The sequence below is a fragment of the Lepidochelys olivacea genome (assembly GCF_965140295.1).
Source record: "Lepidochelys olivacea isolate rLepOli2 genome assembly, chromosome: 12".
Lineage (NCBI taxonomy): Eukaryota > Metazoa > Chordata > Testudines > Cheloniidae > Lepidochelys > Lepidochelys olivacea.
Window position 1 is genome coordinate 40,815,168 of NC_140422.1, and position 20,443 is coordinate 40,835,610.

Below are 20,443 nucleotides of genomic sequence, written 5' to 3' on the forward strand. Positions count from 1 at the left end.
GGTGAGAGGGACACAGATACCATCACTAGTCGCCAGGCAGAGTCAGCCATGGAGGCAGCATCATTAGTTACTGGGCAGAGTCAGCCATGGGGGCAAAAAGAACAGGAGTACTTGTGGCACCTTAGAGACTAACAAATTTATTTGAGCATAAGCTTTCGTGAGCTACAGCTCACTTCATCAGATGCATTCAGTGGAAAATACATTGGGGAGATTTATATACACAGAGAACATGAAACAGTGGGTGTTACCGTACACACTGTAAGGAGAGTGATCACTTAAGATGAGCTAATACCAGCGGGGGGAGAAAACCTTTTGCAGTGATAATCAAGGTGGGCCATTTCCAGCAGTTCACAAGAACGTCTGAGGAACGGGGGCGATAGTTTAACTTTGTGTAATGACCCGTCCACTCCCAGTCTCTATTCAAGCCTAAGTTAATTGTATCCAGTTTGCAAATTAATTCCAATTCAGCTGTCTCTCATTGGAGTCTGTTCTTGAAGTTTTTTTGTTGAGGAATTGTCAGTTTTAGGTCTCTAATTGAGTAACCAGAGAGATTGAAGTGTTCTCCGACTGGTTTTTGAATGTTCTAATTCTTGACGTCTGATTTGTGTCCATTTATTCTTTTATGTAGAGACTGTCCAGTTTGACCAATGTACATGGCAGAGGGGCATTGCTGGCACATGATGGCATATATCACATTGGTGGATGTGCAGGTGAACGAGCCTCTGACAGTGTGGCTGATGTGATTAGACCCTATGATGGTGTCCCCTGAATAGATATGTGGGCACAATTGGCAACGGGCTTTGTTGCAAGAATAGGTTCCTGGGTTAGTGGTTCTATTGTGTGGTGTGTGGTTGCTGGCGAGTATTTGCTTCAGGTTGGGGGGCTGTCTGTAAGCAAGGACTGGCCTGTCTCCCAAGATCTGTGAGAGTGATGGGTCGTCCTTCAGGATAGGTTGTAGATCCTTGATGATGCGTTGGAGAGGTTTTAGTTGGGGGCTGAAGGTGATGGCTAGTGGCCTTCTGTTATTTTCTTTGTTGGGCCTGTCCTATAGTAGATGACTTCTGGGTACTCTTCTGGCTCGGTCAGTCTGTTTCTTCACTTCCTCAGGTGGGTATTGTAGTTGTAAGAATGCTTGACAGAGATCTTGTAGGTGTTTGTCTCTGTCTGAGGGGTTGGAGCAAATGCAGTTGTATCGTAGAGCTTGGTTGTAGACCATGGATCGTGTGGTGTGATCTGGGTGAAAGCTGGAGGCATGTAGGTAGGAATAGTGGTCAGTAGGTTTCCGCTACAGGGTGGTGGTTATGTGACCGTCGCTTATTAGCACCATAGTGTCCAGGAAGTGGATCTCTTGTGTGGACTGGGCCAGGTTGAGGTTGATGGTGGGATGGAAATTGTTGAAATCATGGTGGAATTCCTCAAGGGCTTCTTTTCCATGGGTCCAGATGATGAAGATGTCATCAATGTAGCACAAGTAGAGTAGGGGCATTAGGGGACGAGAGCTAAGGAAGTGTTGTTCTAAGTCAGCCATAAAAATGTTGGCATACTGTGGGGCCATGCGGGTACCCATAGCAGTGCTGCTGATTTGAAGGTATTGTCCCCAAATGTGAAATAGTTATGGACAAAGTTTGAGGACAAAGTCACAAAGTTCAGCCATCAGGTTTGCCGTGACATTATTGGGGAAACTGTTCCTGATGGCTTGTAGTCCATCTTTGTGTGGAATGTTGGTGTAGAGGGCTTCTACATCCATAGTGGCCAGGATGGTGTTTTCAGGAAGATCACCGATGGATTGTAGTTTCCTCAGGAAATGACCTCCTGGGTCGTCACATGCAATCCAGAAATATAATCCTGTCCCAAATTTATCAAGCTCCATCTTAAAACCAGTTAGGTTGTTTGCCACCACTATGGTTATTGGAACCATGTTCCAGAACCTCACTCCTCTTTATGGTAGAAACCTTCTTCTAATTCCCAGCCTGTATATATTCATGGCAAGTTCAGGGCAACTGCACCTATACATCTCCTTTATGGTTCAGCAAGGGCAGCCACTCTCAAGCTTCCAGCTCCCCTGGCCATCATCTCTCTTGAGTGGAGACCCAAGACTCTCCATTCTGACCAAATAGGTCCCTGTTTTCTCTCTCATTTCCAGCAAAAGACAGTCTGCCTAGACAGGCCTGCTTGCTTCTCCCCTCAGAGACAGTACATAGTGTCATTGGCAACAGTTATAAGATACCACACAGCACTTCCTGTGAAAGCCTATTTATTTTTAAGGTAAAAGCACTAGAGAGAGAACTTATATCACAGCCAGTTTATACCCATTTGTTCTGGTGCCAGCGCTGTCCTTGAGCTTAAATATCTCTTCTCCGTTCCTGGTGTTTACCGTCCTGAATAGAGAACAATCATATCGCCTCAGCCTTTATTTTGCTGGGTTAAACAAGCCTAGCTCTTTTGATTTCTTCTTGTAAGGTAAGTTCTTCATTCCCCTGATCATCTTCATAGCCCTTCTTTGCACCTGTTCCAGATTGGATTTATCTTTCTTGAACATGGGTGACCTGACTCGTATAGTGTATTCCAGATGAGATCTTAACAGTGCATTGTTCAATGGCATTAATACTTCTCTATCTTTGCTGGAATTACCTTATGTGATACATCCTAGGATCCAGTTTGCCCTTTTCACAGCTGCATCGCTTTGATGGCTCACAGTAATCCTGTGATTGACTAATATACCCAGTTCTCTCTCTTCTGTCCTTTTCTGTTTTTTTTAAAAGTAATATAGGGATTGCAGCCTCTTTCCCTTATGATAATGTGTGCCTGGAAGAGGGTAGTCTGTCCCCTGTAAAGGGTAGTTTTGGGCCAGGACAGACTGGACTGGGACCCAGTAAAGAAGATAGTTGGAAGCACTGTATTTTGTTTGGACTTCATTTGGAACTCGTTTTTACCCCAAGAGGGATGGACTTTTGACTTTGACTAGAGGGCTAGAAGTACCACAGTGGCCTACAAGCCTGGGGAAGACTGTTGGCAGTGGAGAAGCTGAGGCAGCAGATGTGTCTCAGCTCTGGATTGGGGAAAGTGGTGTTACAATGCCAAATGTATTTTGGTCAGTCACTAAGGCCTTATCCTTTCCCCTTTCTTTTTAATATATTTTTTCCATTTAGATTGTAATCTCTCTAGCGCAGAGAAACTCTATTCTTGCAAGCCTGTAAAGTGCAATGCATAGTAATGGCATTATGTAAGTGAGTTAATCTACAGGGTTCTCAAACTGTGGGTTGCTACCTTGTTTTAATGGGGTCGCCAGGGCTGGTGTTAGACTTGCTGAGGCCCAGAGCCCAAGCCCAAGGGCTTCAGCCCTGGGCAGTGGGGCTCAGTCTTTGGCTTCAGCTGCAGGCGGCGGGGCTTAGGTTACAGGCCTGGGGCTAAAGCCCTTGGGCTTAGGCTTTGGCCTCCCCACCCAGGGCTTGGGTGGGCTCAGCCTATGGTCCCTGTCTCCTGGCGTTGTGTAGTAATTTTTGTTCTCAATTAAGTTTGAGAACCACAGATCTACATTATATGGTTTTAAGCTGAAGGGTCTGGTCTTTTCTATGGGTGTAATTCCCATTATTTTATATTGGAGTGTTTATATGTGCACTCATTTGAAAATAGCCTAGGTCTTGAACTTCCTTTCACGCTTCTGTTCTCTTTGCCTTTTAGTTAAATATGTATTTTGTAATTTGTACGGTGCTATTTAAAATAAATAAATTAAAATGTACCTTTAACACTCTGGATTAAGAAATAGAGCTCAGGATTTAAATCTTCTGGACAAATATTTTGACTCAGAATATTTAGGTGAATAAATGTCTTGGGTTGGTGTGTCAAAATATATTGTGTCTGAAATCTTGCATGCTTTTTTTGATGTGCTAATACAGTTAGTACTTCACAAATGAAGATGAGCCCAGATGAACTTCTTTCCAAGTCTAGCTTTCCATTCCTACTGTTACATGCATCAAGGAGATGCATAACTTAGCTAGCTGATGGACTGGGAGGATTAAAGTATTAAAAGCTGAAATAGACTAAAGACCTGTTTATTGCCTACAAGAACAATGTGTCTTCTGGTGCCACATGATTGTTCAAATTTTTTAGCTAAAAAAGTTAAATATTGAGCTGTAAATTCATTCCTTCTCACCTGCAATATTACTTTAAGCGAACAGGGCCCCGTGATATTGAGTTTGGGATACAAATCATACTTAGCGTGACACAAGTGCATGTAGCGATAAGTCCCAGGAGAGACCGTTTAGCTTCCAGGTATCAAAAACGTGCTAGCAGACTCCCTCACAGATGCTTTGCTATTGACCTTGAGTGGGAGTTACACAACTTTATGGTGAGCACTGTTTTAGCTGTATGGGGAACCCCCATAAGGGACCTATTGGCCTCTCAAACAGGAAGTGCAACATATACTACTCCAGAAGAGCCCTAAGATGTCACTCTCAGGGTGTTACTGTATTTTTTCCTTGGCCAGACCATCTGAACTATGTCTTCCCTCTCTTACCCCTCCTACCTTGGGTCTTATGGAAGACTCATCAGGACAGGACACAAGTCATCCTCATCACCCCCACTGACCCAAACAGTTTTGGTTCCTGAGTCTCCTATGTATGTCATCTCAGTCACCAGTCAGCATTCACCTTTTTTTCTGATCTTCTGATCCATGGGAAGGGCAAAATCAGACACCCCAATCCCCAACCATTCCATCTCAGATGATGGTTTTTGGATTGGCATCGATTCTAGAACATTCATGCCCTGAAGCTGTACAAAGCATCCTTATTAATAATAGAAAGGATTCCACTAGAAAATGGTACTTAACTTAGCTCTGATGGCAGATCCACCTTATGCTATATTCCATATAGAGAAGGTCTCATTGCACTTACATCCTAGTGTAGCCAATGATTTTAGTTTATTATCCATTTATTGTGTGATATGATTAATCAGTTATATTACATATGTTCATTGTATGTTAGAGTTAATTTGTAGGATTATAAAAGTATAAGATTGATCAGTATTTAGAGGAACAAAGTATTAGACATGAGTAAGACCAGCTGAAACATGAGAACCTGTTGAGGCCTGCAAGACTTTACCTCAGCAATTTTAGGTCTTGGAGACAAGAAATGATGACATAAATGACCGGAAGATATCCTGATGCCCTAAGATTATGGGAAAAGAGATACCAACTGGTACGATTGCAAAAAATTACTCAGAAGATTAATATTGGATCATAAAAACACTGTAAAGGCGCATCTGTCTCCGACATGTCTTAACCACAGGATACAGGTTGTGTGTCAGCGCTAATGAGGATAAAGGGAACTTACGCAGCCTATAGAAAATTGGGGGTCCCTTAAGTTTCCAATGGACACAGACCAGTAAGAGAAAAGAGGGTTGACATTTTTATGGACTTGTGCTGAATGTAGGTATAGATAGAATCACATTTTAAAAGGGATGCCTAGAACGGGAATATTTGAGCTCCCTATGGGAGACTCCACCATTCCTCTACTGATGATCAAGCCATGAGAGACCCATCAGACCCTGACACTGTTGTTAAGGATGTGAGTCCCTAGCCTCTGTTTGCCAGAAGCTGGGAATGGGTGATAAGGGATGGATCACTTGATGATGACCTGTTCTGTTTGTTCCCTCTGGGGCACCTGGCACTGTCCACTGTCAGAAGACCAGATACTGCACTAGATGGACCTTTGATCTGACCCAGTATGTACATTCTTATGTTATGTTCTGTGACAGGGCAAGGCCAGATGGCTATAGAAAAGTAGTGGGAGATAGATATATTAGCTCCAGGCTAAACAAATCCCTGGTACCAGGATAAGTGAAATGGCAGCTGCTCCAGGTCAATTAAGACATGTGGGGCCAATTAAGAACTTTCCAGAAGGCAGGGAGAAGGCTACGTTGATTGGGACACCTGAAGCCAATCAGGGGCTGGCTGAAACTAGTTAAAAGCCTTCCAGTTAGTCAGGTGGGGGGGCATGTCAGGAGCTGTAGGAGGAAATTGCGCTGTTGGAGAGATTGAGTAGTACACACCATATCGGGCACGAGGATGGAGGCCCTGAGGTAAGGGTGAAGTGGAGCTTGAGGCAGTGAGGGCTGCTGTGGGGGAAGTAACCCAGGGAATTGTACATGTCATGTTTCTAAAAGGTCAGCAATCATAGCTGATACTATTAGGCGCCCTGGGCTGGAGCCCAGGAATAGAGGGTGGGCCTGGGCTCCCCCCCACCACCTTTGCCCCCTGATTAATCACTGAGACTGTGCAAGGAAGGATAACTTCTCCTCACCTCCCTCACTGGCTTATGATGAAAATGGCTCAGTAGACTGTGACCCTTGTCTCTAGAGAAAGAAGGTTACGTGGAGGGTCACAGTGAGCCTCTGAGGCTAGCGGAAGCTGCCAGGAAACGCGGGACCCATGGAGGCAAGGACAGAGCTTTGTCACAGTTCTTATAATATATTTGTAACTTGTGCATAGGTCTGTATAGAATTTCTATATGCTTGGGCAATGATAACTTTAATTGTAACTTGAATAAATTTGTAAAATAGACTAGACCTTATATTTGTGACTCTATGTGTAGTCACTACCTTTGATCTTTGTGTTCCGAGAGACTCTAACTCTGAAGCAAGTAGCAAATGTGACTTTCACTCTGTTAAACTTGAAACTGTAGCTACCAGAGCTGAACCCCAGTGGTGTAATACCACATTACATAATTCATGTTAAATAAAATAAAAGGCTACACTAGGTTCACACCCAAAGAAATTTCAGAATTTCCGCTGAACCAGTCAGTTCACTTAAAATGTATTCTTTCCAAAAGCGCACACATCTGCAGAAGAGAGGAGGCTTCATTCCTCGACATGTGCTAAGCATTAGCTGTTTACCTGCAAAGAACAATATCAATCAGAAAATCTCCCAGACTGTTTATCTCCATAGCAGAAAAAGTTTGAGGTCAAGGTATATCCTCTCATAGAATATATAAATGGATCTTGGGCTGTATTTTACTTTGCTATCAGCTGTCTAATTTTTCTGACCCTCCTGAGCATGAGGGCTCGTTCCATGAAAACACACATGACATCAATGGTATCGCTTCAAGATGTGCCTCTGTGTGACTTTTGCAAAGCAGCTATGTGAAGTTCCATCCACATGTTTGTGAGGCACTATGCTTTAAGACAGGACTCCTTCATTGACTCATCCTTTGGAATGAGAGTCCTTCAAACCGTTCTGCCATCTGCCTCTTCACACCCTCCTATGTGAGTACTGCTTGTCAGTCACCCACAGTGGAATACACATCGGGACCAGCACTTGAAGAAAAAAAGAAAGTTACTTAAATTCATAACTGGAGGATTTTCTACATGTGTGGTCCCTAGCTATATTCTACTACCTGTCCTCCTTCCCCTCTCCTTTAGCCCATCTTTGGATTCATGGTAGAGAAAGAACTGGGGAGGCTGTTGGTCTGCCCCACCCTTTGTTTCTTTGGTTGGAAGTACCAGGAGACCAAGGGCAAATGCGTGGCCCAACAGACGCTGCTTTCAAGATTCTGTGGCTCCAGGGGCATGGAGCGCATCTGTGTATCCATAGCGGAATACAGATAGGGACTACATATCTCCAATTATGAAGATAAGTAACTTTCTTATTCACAGGCCAGTTACTATCCAAATAATCAGTGAGAGTTTCTTCACTCTTCCCCATTTAGTGAGCTTCTGAGTTTGAGGGACATGATAAGCAATTGCTATATATGTCTTATAGTTATTCAGGGTTAGATTTCTCAAACCTTTTTTGTCTTGAACATATATATATGCCATTCATTATAGAATTGACTCTGGATAGAGGTTTTTAGTCAGTTGCATTGTCAGCCTGACTGTACTTTTGTAATTAAATGAAGTTCCTCTTACAGAAGAAATGCTGTGCAAGTCTTGATTACTTTAGGTTTGATTGGACAGCATGGTTGTTTGTTGTCAGACAAATTTTCAATAATGCATATAGAATTTTGCATATATCTGGCATATAAGTATCGTGATACAGGGGAAGTCAAGGTTTTCTGGCATTTTGGAATGCACATGTATACCCATTTGCATGTGTACATCAGAGTATTTGTATGCCTAAACTGGGTGCATGAAACAGTAATGGTATGCATTTGTGCATCACTTTTGGAGAGATGGCTCCATACCTGCCTGTTAATATCTTACTAAAGACCCATGTTTCTGGCTTTACCAAGTGTGCTAATAAATACACTGTAAAGTAGATAGATGGCATATTCTTATTGTCTGAATGCAGTGGCAGCTTTTATTATGGGGCTCATTTTAAATAATTGTGATTACAGGTGAATAGTTAACCTTTGAATCAGCAGTAAAGGTGGAAGAGCAGAGTGAATTTGGTGTTAGGTGACTTAACATCTTGAACTTTGCTGTTGTGGTTTTGTGTCAGGCATGTGGAGTGTAGCAGCCATAACTGTTTCACAACAGATACGTTCACAAAAATACTTATTTATACTGCCACACATTATCGTAGAGTCTGAGGGCCTTCCACATAAAACAGCATCTCTAGCGTGTTCTGGCTCTTTTCTGATACCCTTTCAGTTTATAGAATCTTCGTTTGGGATAGGTTTATTTATTTATTTATTTTGGTTGGGACGGGGAGGGAAAGAGGTGACGTGTGTTGTGACCACGATTATGGTTATCATGACAAAGATTTATTAAATAGGAAGGTTTTACATTATTTCCTAAATGTTGTTCTATTCTCCACTGGAAGCTATTTCCACTGCTTGATACTGAGAGTAGTTTTGTTTCCAGATCTCAGGTGGTTTGTTCTGGGTTTCATCATCTGCATTGTTTCAAAGGCATCCTTATGTGTTGCAGGTTCATAGATGCTTGTGTTCATAGATGGTCACTCTGTGCCTTGAAAGGGAAAATGCAAATTTGCTCAGTCTTCAAAACTTGTGTATTTTAAGTTTAATTTTTTTTAAATCAACTTGATTCTATGGGTCAGTGATCTCCAAGAAATTTACCTATACAGCAACTTATGAAGCGTCTTGAGATGCCACATCGATGGTCTATATTCCTAGACTAAAATCTTTAATATAATCCATGTTTATAAAAATGACAGTTGATCTCTGTGTTTAAACCCCTCTTCTCCTTTTTATTCTCTCAGAATCTGTCTATGACCTCCTCCCAAAGGAGTTGCAGTTACCACCCTCCAGAGAAACATCTGTAGCATCCATGAGCCAAACAAGCGGTGGTGAGGCAGGTTCGCCTCCTCCAGCTGTAGTTGCTGCTGGTAAGCATTCCGCTTTGCTCAGTTATATCCTTAAGATGTGTAGTATTCTGGCCAACATGAACAGTGCTGGCAAAGTTTGGAGTCTGAGACGATTATGAAGAAATAAATGAGAGCTCATTCTAGGAGACTAACAGTCAAACTGATATACATTACAATAACATGTTACCTTAATCATACTTGCATTACATGCATAATGTACTTACAACCAAGAAATGTAATACTGTGCTTTTCCCACTGGTAGTCTTCAACACCATAGGTGTGTACTAACTCCTAGAATGCACTCTTCTCTTCAGATATGGTAGGCACCAATTTGGAACTGAGTCAATGTGTGTAAAACAATGAATTCCACATAGCATAAAAGATAGAATATGAGATGGTATTTTGGCCTTAAGTCTTTTATCAGGCTATAGGAAGAAAAAATACCATGTTTTCCTTGGTATGGCCTGAAGAAGCTCTCAGGATTAAACCACACTTAGATATATTTTCTGTTGTTGCATGTGCTGTAATCTTTTTATTGCATATTAAAACATAAATAACTACTTAATGTGATTTCATATTTATCAAAAATGTCTGAAAGTATTATTTAAATTAGGTACACCGTTTAGAATTAAGCACATTTCTTTTTATAATGTGTCATTTTGGAGAAAGTGTGGGACATGACACTTAAACTTTATTTACAAAATACTAAGATCATCTCCTTATGCAGAATATTTTAAACTTAAAGCATAAAGTCCCTTTTATTGATTTTTGTTTTTAAAAAAATTCGTAGGGAAGTGTGAGTCCATTGCTAAGGATAAAGTTTTGATTTGTGAGGTTGGCACCAGTGCTCTCCAGAGTGCTAGTGCGTAGCTGGAACTCTTAGGTCAGCTGTATAGACTAGTAAGCAGTTTAACTTTAGCAAAAAGACAAACCAATCATTGTGCCCATGGCTTATACCTCTTCCCTAATGGGCTGAGATTTCTTGAATAATTGGATCCCTGTAATCTTTATAACGTTATATTAAGTTTGAGAGAGGTGTGTTGACCATCAGTTGATGTTCTAGAAAATTAACGTTTGAGGTGGGGGTGCTGGTAGCTGCATTATGCAGCTTTTGCTGTAGATTCATGTGCATTAACCTTCTATATAAAAACATGCCCCAGAAATGCACAGTGCCCTAAACAGACTTCCTGGTTGGGTGCTGAAAAGGTTTAAATCTGGAAGAGAAACTTACAGCACTGATCACCGTTCATGTTTTGCCAGACATTTTCTGACTGAGCCAGTGGATTTAATTGTGTACTGTGGAGCTTGCTAGTCATTAGATTTATAAAAAGTGGTAATTTCTTTTACAAGTGTTTAATTCCAAAAGATTTTAAATTACAAGATATTTTAGCTCAGTTCTTAATTATGAATCTGGTTTAAAGGTACAGCAACAATTGAGCACTATTGCAGAAACACAGATTTTTTAAAAAACTGTTACAGTTAAATTCACAGATAGAAATGTAACTGCTAATTATGTTTGTACCTTTACTGAGACAATTTTTGAGCATTTGAATTGAGATAAACAGAACTAAATGTCTGTTCCTGCTAGGTTTTTAGCATCTGCTGACAGTCAATCCAGATCGGTTTAAAAAGCTGGGAATGTGGTAGCTGTGTTTGGGTTACACTGCAGCATTGACAGTTCAAGATTATAACAGGGTTCCAAAAAGAACTAGATAAATTAATGGAGGACAGGTCCATCAATGGCTGTTAGCCAGGATGGGCAGGGATGGTATCCCTAGCCTTTGTTTGCCAGAAGCTGGGAATGGGCGACGGGATAGATCATTTGATTGCCTGTTCTGCTCATTCCCTCTGAAGCACCTGGCATTGGCCACTGTTGGAAGACAGGATACTGGGCTAGATGGACCTGACCTGGTAGGGCCTTATGTTCTTTCCTTTAAAGAAAACTGAAATAAAATAATGTAGATCAGAGGTTTATTTGTAAACATTGGAAGAAGGTTCCATGTTCACTGAACTAAAAGGTGTCTTTAATGTCACTTTGTGATGAAGATTCTTCTGCATCAGAATTGTGAAAAGCCAGTTGGGTTTTTAGATTTCACAGGGTGCAGTTAAAAAGCTGGATCAAAAGTGGCATACTTGATTGTAAAATTGTAAAGAATTTAACAGCTTAGATCATATAAACTTTGTTAACAATTAGCATAAAACATTAAAGTATGGATCTCATTACTGATGTCAGCTGTCATAAAAGTGAGTGTCCGAAGGATTGAATCTTGGTATTTTAAATAGTGTTTCATTAGTACCTTGAAGCCCCAGTCAGTGATCAGCACCATTGTGCTGTGCACACATGTAACAACTGTGATGGTCCATAACCCAAAGAGTTTGACTGGGGCTTTTGAAGGAACCTAAGGGAGTTATGTGCCCATATCTAATTGACTTTCAGTGGCAGTTAGGTGACTAATTCCCTTAGACCCCCAGTGAAAACCCCAGACTACACTTTCAGAATGTGACAGGAGTCAACAGAAGTGTAAAACAGACATAATGCAAGTGAATCTACTGTTTGAGTAATACATAGCAGTGGAAGGGTTCTTCCCCTCTTTGCCTCCACCATCTGGTGCAGTTTGGGAGAAGGCTTCTCTCCCCAAAAAAACCAACCATGTGGAGAGCTGAACAGGACCACCTGTGTCTCTTTCCCCTGTGAACTTAGGACAGTTTTGGAGGTTGTAAGGGAAGAAACACCCCCTTTGTCTCCAAGATTGGGAGAGGCTGCTTGGGTTAGTCTGGTAAATTTTGGACCTGACTTGTGACCGCTCCATTTGGAAGCTGGCAATAGGAGAAGAAACAGCCCCCTCCACAAACAATAGGAGAGAGTGGAGAAGTGAGTGTGAGGCTCTGTCGTGGACCCAGTGGGCTGGTTACTAGTGTTGCCACAAGATCCCTGATCATTCTGCTGCTGCATCAGTGCCAGTGGCTCTGCTGCACTCCCTCCAAGCAGACTTCTGATCTGCCACGGAGAGGTGAGATGAGGGCCAAGTCTCTTTTCCTCCCCACCATCTCCTCCACACAGCAAGGAGCCCTCTCTGAGCATGTAGGATTTGCCCAGTGCAAAGAGAGAGATTCTGGGCTGGGGAGATTCAGAGACTCTGCCTTCCATCTTTCCCCTTGACCAAACGTCTGCAAGGAGGGGAGCCCAGTAGTCCTGCTTCAGTGGGAGGTCTGGGAAGTTTACACTTAGGGCTGGAGTTAGTAGACTGGAGCCCAGGCTGGGCTCGCCTAGAGGATTACACATGCCTTCTTTTTGAATGTTTTGGAGGGATTGATTCTCTTATTCCCAGGGGAGCCATAGTTTCCAGTTGTGGTGGGTTACACTTCCCCAGCCCTCTTCTCAGTTCTCTCTCAATTCCTGTGAAGGAGGAGTTTGTTTCTCCCCTATACCCAAAATTCTCCAGGTTCCCAAAGGAAGGGGGCACAGGTGCTTCAGTCAGAAGGCTGCTATTTCTCCTTCTTTGGAAGGAACAGTATTCCTCTGTGCTGCACTAGTTCCTTTTTGGGTGCACCCCTCTCTATTGTATGCCCCAATTGTCTTAGGGTTGTTGCAGTCTCTTCAGGCAGCTGCCACAGCTGGCCCTGACTCTTGCAGTATAAGGAATCTATTTGAATGAGGTTCCTTTCTGTTAATAGGAAAAAAAGTGGGAAGGTCACTCCAGGCTCCCTGTGCGTCTTGTAGAGAGAGAAAGAGGGCTGTGTGTATTTATACTTAATTTAAAAAACCAAGATTGGCCATTCACTCATCTTGATTGTCACTTTTAAAAAGTGGTTAGTAAAAGAGCACAGACGCACATTCAAGTGGCTGACGTAGAAATGGTAAAGTTGGGAAGAAAGGTGACCTTGTCATCTTAGAGTTCCACTATCATAAGCAAAAAGAACAGGAGTACTTGTGGCACTTTAGAGACTAACAGATTTATTTGACCATAAGCTTTTGTGAGCTACAGCTCACTTCATCGGATGCATTCAGACTAACATGGCTGCTACTCTAAAATTATCATAAGCCTGTTTGTTCTTTCTAGTGTTTTGTGTAAATCTTGTGTGCTATTTTATTTATCCTAAAACTACAATGTATTTTGTATGTTATAAGTTTAAACCTACATCACTGTAGATGAACCCATTCAAATACATTGTTGTTTTTTAAGAGATGGGGTTAACTAGAAATAGCTCTAGCATTTATTAGTAAAAATAAATAAATAAAATGATGCAGGTGCATCTGTTCTTTACTAGAAGCAATGAGAAGATTAAATCATAGGGAGTGATGAGGTTTTTTTTTCTCATTTAAAATTTAACATAATTTGTTTTCTCCTTCCGTAGCCACAGGGTAACACAGTATCTGGCTGAAAATCAGATTTCTGTAGGGTTTTCCAACAGATGCTTTGCTCTGAGGTTTTGTTCCATGTAAATGCATTGTATAAAAATCTTGCTGCAGCTAACTCTTTAGATTTTTGGAGGAGCAGGATGGGCTGTTTACAGGTATGAGGGCCTGACAGAAACAGACTTCTAGTACTACCATTTAACATATTTTTTTTACAATTTACAGGTCAGTTTAAAAATTTTAAAACTGGGTCTTAATAGTTGGATTTTTATGAACACATTTGAAATTTTAACATAAGCAATACAATGTGTATCTCATATTCATCAATTCAGATGAAGAGTTTTACCCACTCTTTGAAGGTCAATCAGGCAAGTATAGACAACTAGGAATCCAGAATTTTGTGCTGCAACATTGATATCCTCAGCTTCTTTCTCAGGTAACTAGTTCCATCACACTTCCAGAAAATAGGAGGAGGAAAATGGGATCCCTATATGCATCAGCACTAAGGACTAGCATTGTGAGCTCTTTGCGTAGACTGCTGCAGTAGGAGAATCTTCATCCAGAGGGCAGGAAAAAGAGTAACGTGAGCCAGCATTAGCATATTACTAACAGGAAATATGGATCATTTACTAAGATCTTTTGATTGCAGACCCAGATGATGAAGCAGTCCCAATCTAGGCTGTAGTTGGAGTTGATTACTTACATAGATCAGTAGCTGGAGCTCCAGGAACCCACACTTTTGATGTTCCTGGCATGAGCATTTTCAAACCCTTGTTGGAGAAGGTGACTGATTCTTCAGTTGTATTTCTCAGATGTTGATGAGATTTTTCACATCTGGAGGACATGGGTTTGTACGAAACTGATTTAAAAAAGCCTTTATCTTTCTGTTCAAAATGCTAATCTAAGTCTCTTCTCTTGTGTTCCTTTCTAGTAGCAAGTCAAAAGCCCTCTGTCATCTTCTATGTGGAATGCTTCAAATACAAGAGCCCCTGTTCCTAAGCACTTTAAACTGTATTGCTTTTTGAAAGGTAAATGTGAAGGGTGAACCTGTTCTCTGAATTAGTATGTACAATAAAATCCTCTCTACCCTTACACAGAAAATATCAAGGGAGTGTAGTCCTGTTCCTTCTCCCTCCAGTAGAATCTTAACAAAGGACAGTTTGCAAATCTTTGGGGTGCAGTAAGGAATGCATCCTTTCCAGTGTCTTTTTGATCTCTTGTTCCCACTTTGCCACTGTGGAAATAGATCCTTCTTCCATATTTTTTCCTCCCCACAATTATGAACAACCTTCCTGCATCTGATTTGATTTTCTGGCTGTTTTCAATTCCCATCTCAACTTTTCGAGCTCTAATAAAACGATCAATTTGTTTTCTTATAGTAAACACTGGGACACAAATTCCACAACCCTGAAGCTTGTTCACAGAATCCTCTTAAATTGCATCTGCCATATATAGCATGTAATCAGACAGGTTGAGCAATGTTTTTGTGCGAACAATATACAAAAATAAATATTGGTATCTTGAGAGAGAGTAGCATAGACCTGTTTGATCAAAGTTTCCCCAAAGATATAGCTGAATGCACATTCTTCTTATGTCTCTTCCCACCCAAAAATATTTAAAAAAAGATGATCTGTGGGATTCTGTCAGCTGCCATCCACGAGATATGAGGTATTATGGAGCAGGTGGAATCTGGTATTCTAAACAAAAGGAATAATACTTCTGAATCTTCGAAAGTTTGTCCCTGTGGAGTGGGCTAATTGTAACCTTTTAGCAAATTCAGCGCTACTGTAGATGTTTCATTTATACTACAGCTAGGAATATATGGTTTGTTCCTTTCTTTAAAATGGTATATAGGAGGCAGGTTTAAAGAGGTAATTTAACTTCTCCTGCGGGGGGAGGGGGGCTCCATAATACTTGCAGTAATAATTTTTGTACATTTAACTCTGAAAATGATATTTTGTTGCTCTTTTGTTAATACAAGAGCCATACCATTAATTAATTTGTCCCCTCTTGCAACCATACTCTAAGGGTTAGGTTCATTTTCTTCCTTCATAAAGCTAAAGAAGCTTTTGGGTAATACTCATCCTAAAATATCCAAATCAGTTAGTTGAAAATAAAGTTTGAAAATGGAAAGTGAGTTTTTGCAGAATTGAACCCAGGACATCATCTTTTCCTATGCTTATTTCCATATATCAATAGCAGAAATTTCTCATATTTATTCTAGACGGATTTCATTGGCAGTGTCAGTCACTGGTCCTTTCCTTTGATCTGGAAGCAGTTACCAGAATCTTCAAAGGTGTGAACCTGCCAACATAGCAGGTTTATGATGTCATGTAGTGACTTGATTATGAAAAATAAAAAGCTCGATCTGGTTTTGGTCTGGTGTCCAAAGTCTTGGAAAGCTTTCAATTCTTGCAGTTCGTAGTCAGGAATGCAGAAAACCATCACTTCAGTCACAACACAACAGATGAATGATCGGGAAGTGCCTTTCCCTATCTTTCAGGGGAGGAAATTTTGAAGGGGACAAACTTCAGAGAATGCACAGCTTTGAGGAAAAACTATATATAGCAGGTTTGTTTCAGCCAAGAAATATCAACTGCTTCTTTTTTTTTTTTTACAAGGTTAATATACATTGTAAAGCTTTTTCAGCCAGGGTCTGCCTCTGACGATGTGATAGTACAGTGCTTAGCATACTGGGACCTCTGGGCACTGTTGTAATACAAATAATTTCTGACAAATTTCTAAACTGCACTCCCCAGTATGTCACTTCTAGGTACGTACTATTATGAAGATAGTTTCAACAGTCCAGGAGAGGCCAGTGTCTAATTAGCTTGATGGCAGTTAAGGCAAGGACGTTCTCTCATCATTTGAATTCTATGTATAATGGTGATAGAGTATAGATATGTACTGGGAGAGTCGAAGAAAGGAAAGTTTCTCACAAACACTCTTTCCATTTAATGGAAATTTCTGTTGGTAGTATATATTTCCTCTAAAAATACAGTGGAATAAGTAATAGACCTTTAGGTCTGTAATTCCTATTTCTGTTCTAGTCTAAAGTTGCTTTCCGCCTTCTCTTGACTGATGTATAAGCAATAAAGCCCACCCATTAAGAAGGTTTTGGCATTAGTTCATTATGAAAATGCACTATTCTTATTATCAAATAATGCAAAAACAAAAACAGGAAAAAGAGGACAAACCTAGTTTGTAATTACTGGGGAGAAATTCCTTGTCATAGTGGTATAAAAACCTCACTTAGTCCAGCACAATATTACTACATTTTTGGAAGGAACTGGTGGATTTGAGGAACAGAAGAGAGAATTTCCTACCTGGAGATGTTTCTTGTAATTCTGATCCACTAGTCAAGACATTACAGAATTATTCCTTTTAAGATGGTTTGGTTATGTCAGGAAGTTGGGGAGATGAAAGGTGAGAGCTGGAAGAGGGAGCAGCTGAGGAGGTGTAGAATTCTGCCTGACTTGCTTGGTTGCCTCTGACACCACTCTGAGTGGGAAAACCTACTAAACTGAATTGGTGGATGAGAACCACTAACAAAAAAGTTGCAGGTAAGAAATTACTACTTTTGTACCTTTAAACATGAGTGTAAATAATTGGTGGTGTTTATATAAAATCAGATAGAATGATGTATTTAATCTAGGTATAAAGTACTGCTTATTTCAGCATGTAATTGTAAGGAATTGAAACTGTTTTGGGCTTAATGTAAATTAAAATAACCAGCCTATCTTGAATCTGTGTGACTATTTTTTAATTGGTGAATTGGATTGCTTGATTATATTTACTGGGATGCTAGTTGTTTTCTCTATTAATACTTAACTTGCATTCTAGCTCCGCCATTCAGAGACAGGCATCGTGTGGTGGGTTGTGACAGTGTCTGTCAATAGTGAAGACAAATAGTGCCAGAGACACTTAACCCATCCAATCTCACCCAGGGTATAGGTCGGTCTTGTTTTCAGACTTCTTCATAAGTCTTTTTTTCTTTCTTTTTTGTTTCTAAATAGTGGATTGATTGAAAACTAAACTTTTTTTGTAAAGTTTTTAACTTTACATTAGAAATACTAAAAGAAGAAAAGTAGAAACCCAAAGTTGGCATATGAGGTGTTAAAAGCAGGTTTGCAGCCACTTTGTAAGTTCTGGTTCATAACTTTTAAACCTTTGGCAACACCAGGGTTGATGCTTGAAATTATGTATGTAGCATCCTTCTGTTCTGAAAAAGTCAAATATTGCCAAGAATACAGCATGTAAGGTATATAAATAATACTCCTGGAGGGCCACACTCCGTGCATTAGGCCTATAAATAAGGCCCTATTTGAATTGCGGGATGATTGTCACAAAAATGTGGTTGAGTTGCAGACAAGACATGGACAATTGTGAAGAGGAAATAATGGGCCTTATTTGAAGTAATAAAGCCCATTATTATTTTTCTGCGATTTTTCTGCTGTCAGGGTCCCGGGGCTGAGCGGGGACTCCTGCTGTCAGAATTGCGGTGGAAGCCTAATATTGAGGAATCTGCGATTTCCACTGTATCGCAAGTTAAGTAGGAGCTTACCTATAATGTCCCAAACTTTATCCTGTGTGTTGATGGAATTTTCATTTTTGTCACCAGTGGTTTTCTAACAGCCTGTAGTGGACCACATGGCACACATGCTAGGCCCTGAAAAATAAGGAGAGTTCTTAATGACTTCTTGTATGTAGTGAATGTTCATGCATAGGGGGGTTGGAATACTTAAAAAAACAAAAAGATCTCACATAGTTGCATTTAAAATCTTACAATTTCCACTGTGGGATGTGACTCACATTGCATGTCGGTAGTAAGGCATTTGTTTCTTTTTGAGGGTTTGTAAATTCTTGTAGTAGTGAAGGATTTCTTTGAAGAGAGTGAACAAGGATTTCATGGAACAAGGATTGGCTCCTCTTAAGCTATTTTCAAAGACTGCAACTCCCTCCATGGCAAGCAGTGATCATCTCACCCCCCATAATTATTTTAAAGGCTGAAAGTCTTGTTTGACTTCACAGAATTATAGAAATATATAATGTGGCCTTAGTCGGTAATTCAGGAGCTAATGTTTCTTTCCTTTTCAATAAACAAATTGTTGTAAAACAAAATCCAGCACTAATTTGTACATGGGGATGCTCTTAGCTTTGCATTCCCACTCTTCCTGATACTAGCCTGTGAATTTAGCAGCATGCATTTGTGCCACATGGACACTGCATCCTTTTTTCCCACTGTCTGCTTTCTGGCTGCTTTTTATTTTCAGAAAGAACCTAAATTATTCCAATTCATAGAAAGAAGAGGCTATGAAAATAACACTGTTTTACTGCCCTGAAAGTGAGATCGTCACTTGGGACTAATAGGCAGCTTTCAGCTTGTTGGAAGCAAACATGAGTGAACTGATGCTATGACCAACTAGAAATTATGCATTAGTCCTTCTAGAAATAGTGCAGAGATATAGATGTTTGTTCTTGATTTTTATTATAAACTCCAGCACTGACCAAATATGTTAAGTTACAGTTCTTGGTTAGTTTAGGTTCTTTCATTTACAAACTATAGAACTGCATCTGACTATTAATGTGTAAATTGTGTTGCCTGAAAGGGAACAGGAAATGCCTTGTGTTAAAATGCTTGATCTGTATCAATCTGTTTGGCTTTATGCAGAAATATTTGCAGGAGCGGAGGCAACAGATTATGAAAGTTAGTTTCTTCATTTCTACTAACTTCATATCGAGTAGAAGTGAAGCTCAGAATAGCTTGAAGGGTTTTAGTTTCTAACAATGATCCACCATACTCTAATCTGAAAGGATTTAAATACAAAATACACTTGCAGACCTGTTTTATTAGCATTTATGGTCCCGTGGCTGCATACCCCATCAAAAAATGCACTTGGCTTATATCATATAAAATTTTAATTCTAAAATAATTTTAAGAAAATTGTAGCTAAGTCTTACTAATATTCAATCTTTATTTCAAATGTGCAAATACAGAATATAGTAACAATATCTAAGTAAACAAAATTTAATATTTGTGGGTTTTGGAAAGCACTGTTAAAGCACAGGTAACTAAGCTATCAGATAAGAATAGTAGCCTAATGTGTCTCTACAGTGAATAATTTACACTCTAAATCAAAAAGAAAATGCTTAAATTGGGAAAGGCCTGTGTTTGTACTCTGATTTTGCAGGATACAAGTGGGGTTTTTCTGACATTCTGGTTGTTGTATGCTTGTCAAGGTTCCTTCCCCACTCTGAACTCTAGGGTACAGATGTGGGGACCTGCATGAAAGACCCCCTAAGCTTCTTACCAGCTTAGGTTAAAAGCTGCCACCACCAAAGTGTTATACAAAGAACAGGGGAAGTGCCCACTTGGAAATGTCTCCTCCCAAAATATCCCCCCAAGCCTTACATGCCCTTTACTGGGGAAGGCTTGATAAAAAATCCTCACCAATTTGCATAGGTGAACACAGACCCAAACCCTTGGATCTTAAGAACAATGAAAAAGCAATCAGGTTCTTAAGAGAAGAATTTTTATTAAAGAAAAAGTAAAAGAATCACCTCTGTAAAATCAGGATGGTAAATACCTTACAGGGTAATCAGATTCAAAACACAGAGAATCCCTCTAGGCAAAACCTTAAGTTACAGAAAGACACACAAACAGGAATATACATTCCATTCAGCACAACTTATTTTATCAGCCATTTAAACAAAACAGAATCTAACTAGATTGCTTGCTAACTCTTTTTACAGGAGTTCTGACCTGCATTCCTGCTCTGGTCCTGGCAAAAGCATCACACAGACAGAGAGAGCCTTTGTTTCCC

The 20,443-nt window shown here is 40.3% G+C and overlaps 1 protein-coding gene across 5 annotated transcripts in view; it reads left to right on the top strand.

Annotated features, from left to right (window-relative positions):
* Positions 1-20,443, top strand: part of NFAT5 (nuclear factor of activated T cells 5) — a 135,244-nt gene that overhangs the window by 36,952 nt on the left and 77,849 nt on the right. For 2 of the 5 annotated variants that reach the window (XM_084645139.1, XM_084645138.1), the window contains exon 2: positions 9,158-9,283. In XM_084645139.1, the coding sequence (XP_084501265.1) occupies positions 9,158-9,283 (126 nt within the window). Of the gene's footprint in view, positions 1-9,157; positions 9,284-20,443 lie in introns of those variants that run through there. The other 3 variants (XM_084645140.1, XM_084645141.1, XM_084645142.1) reach the window with 2 other exon arrangements.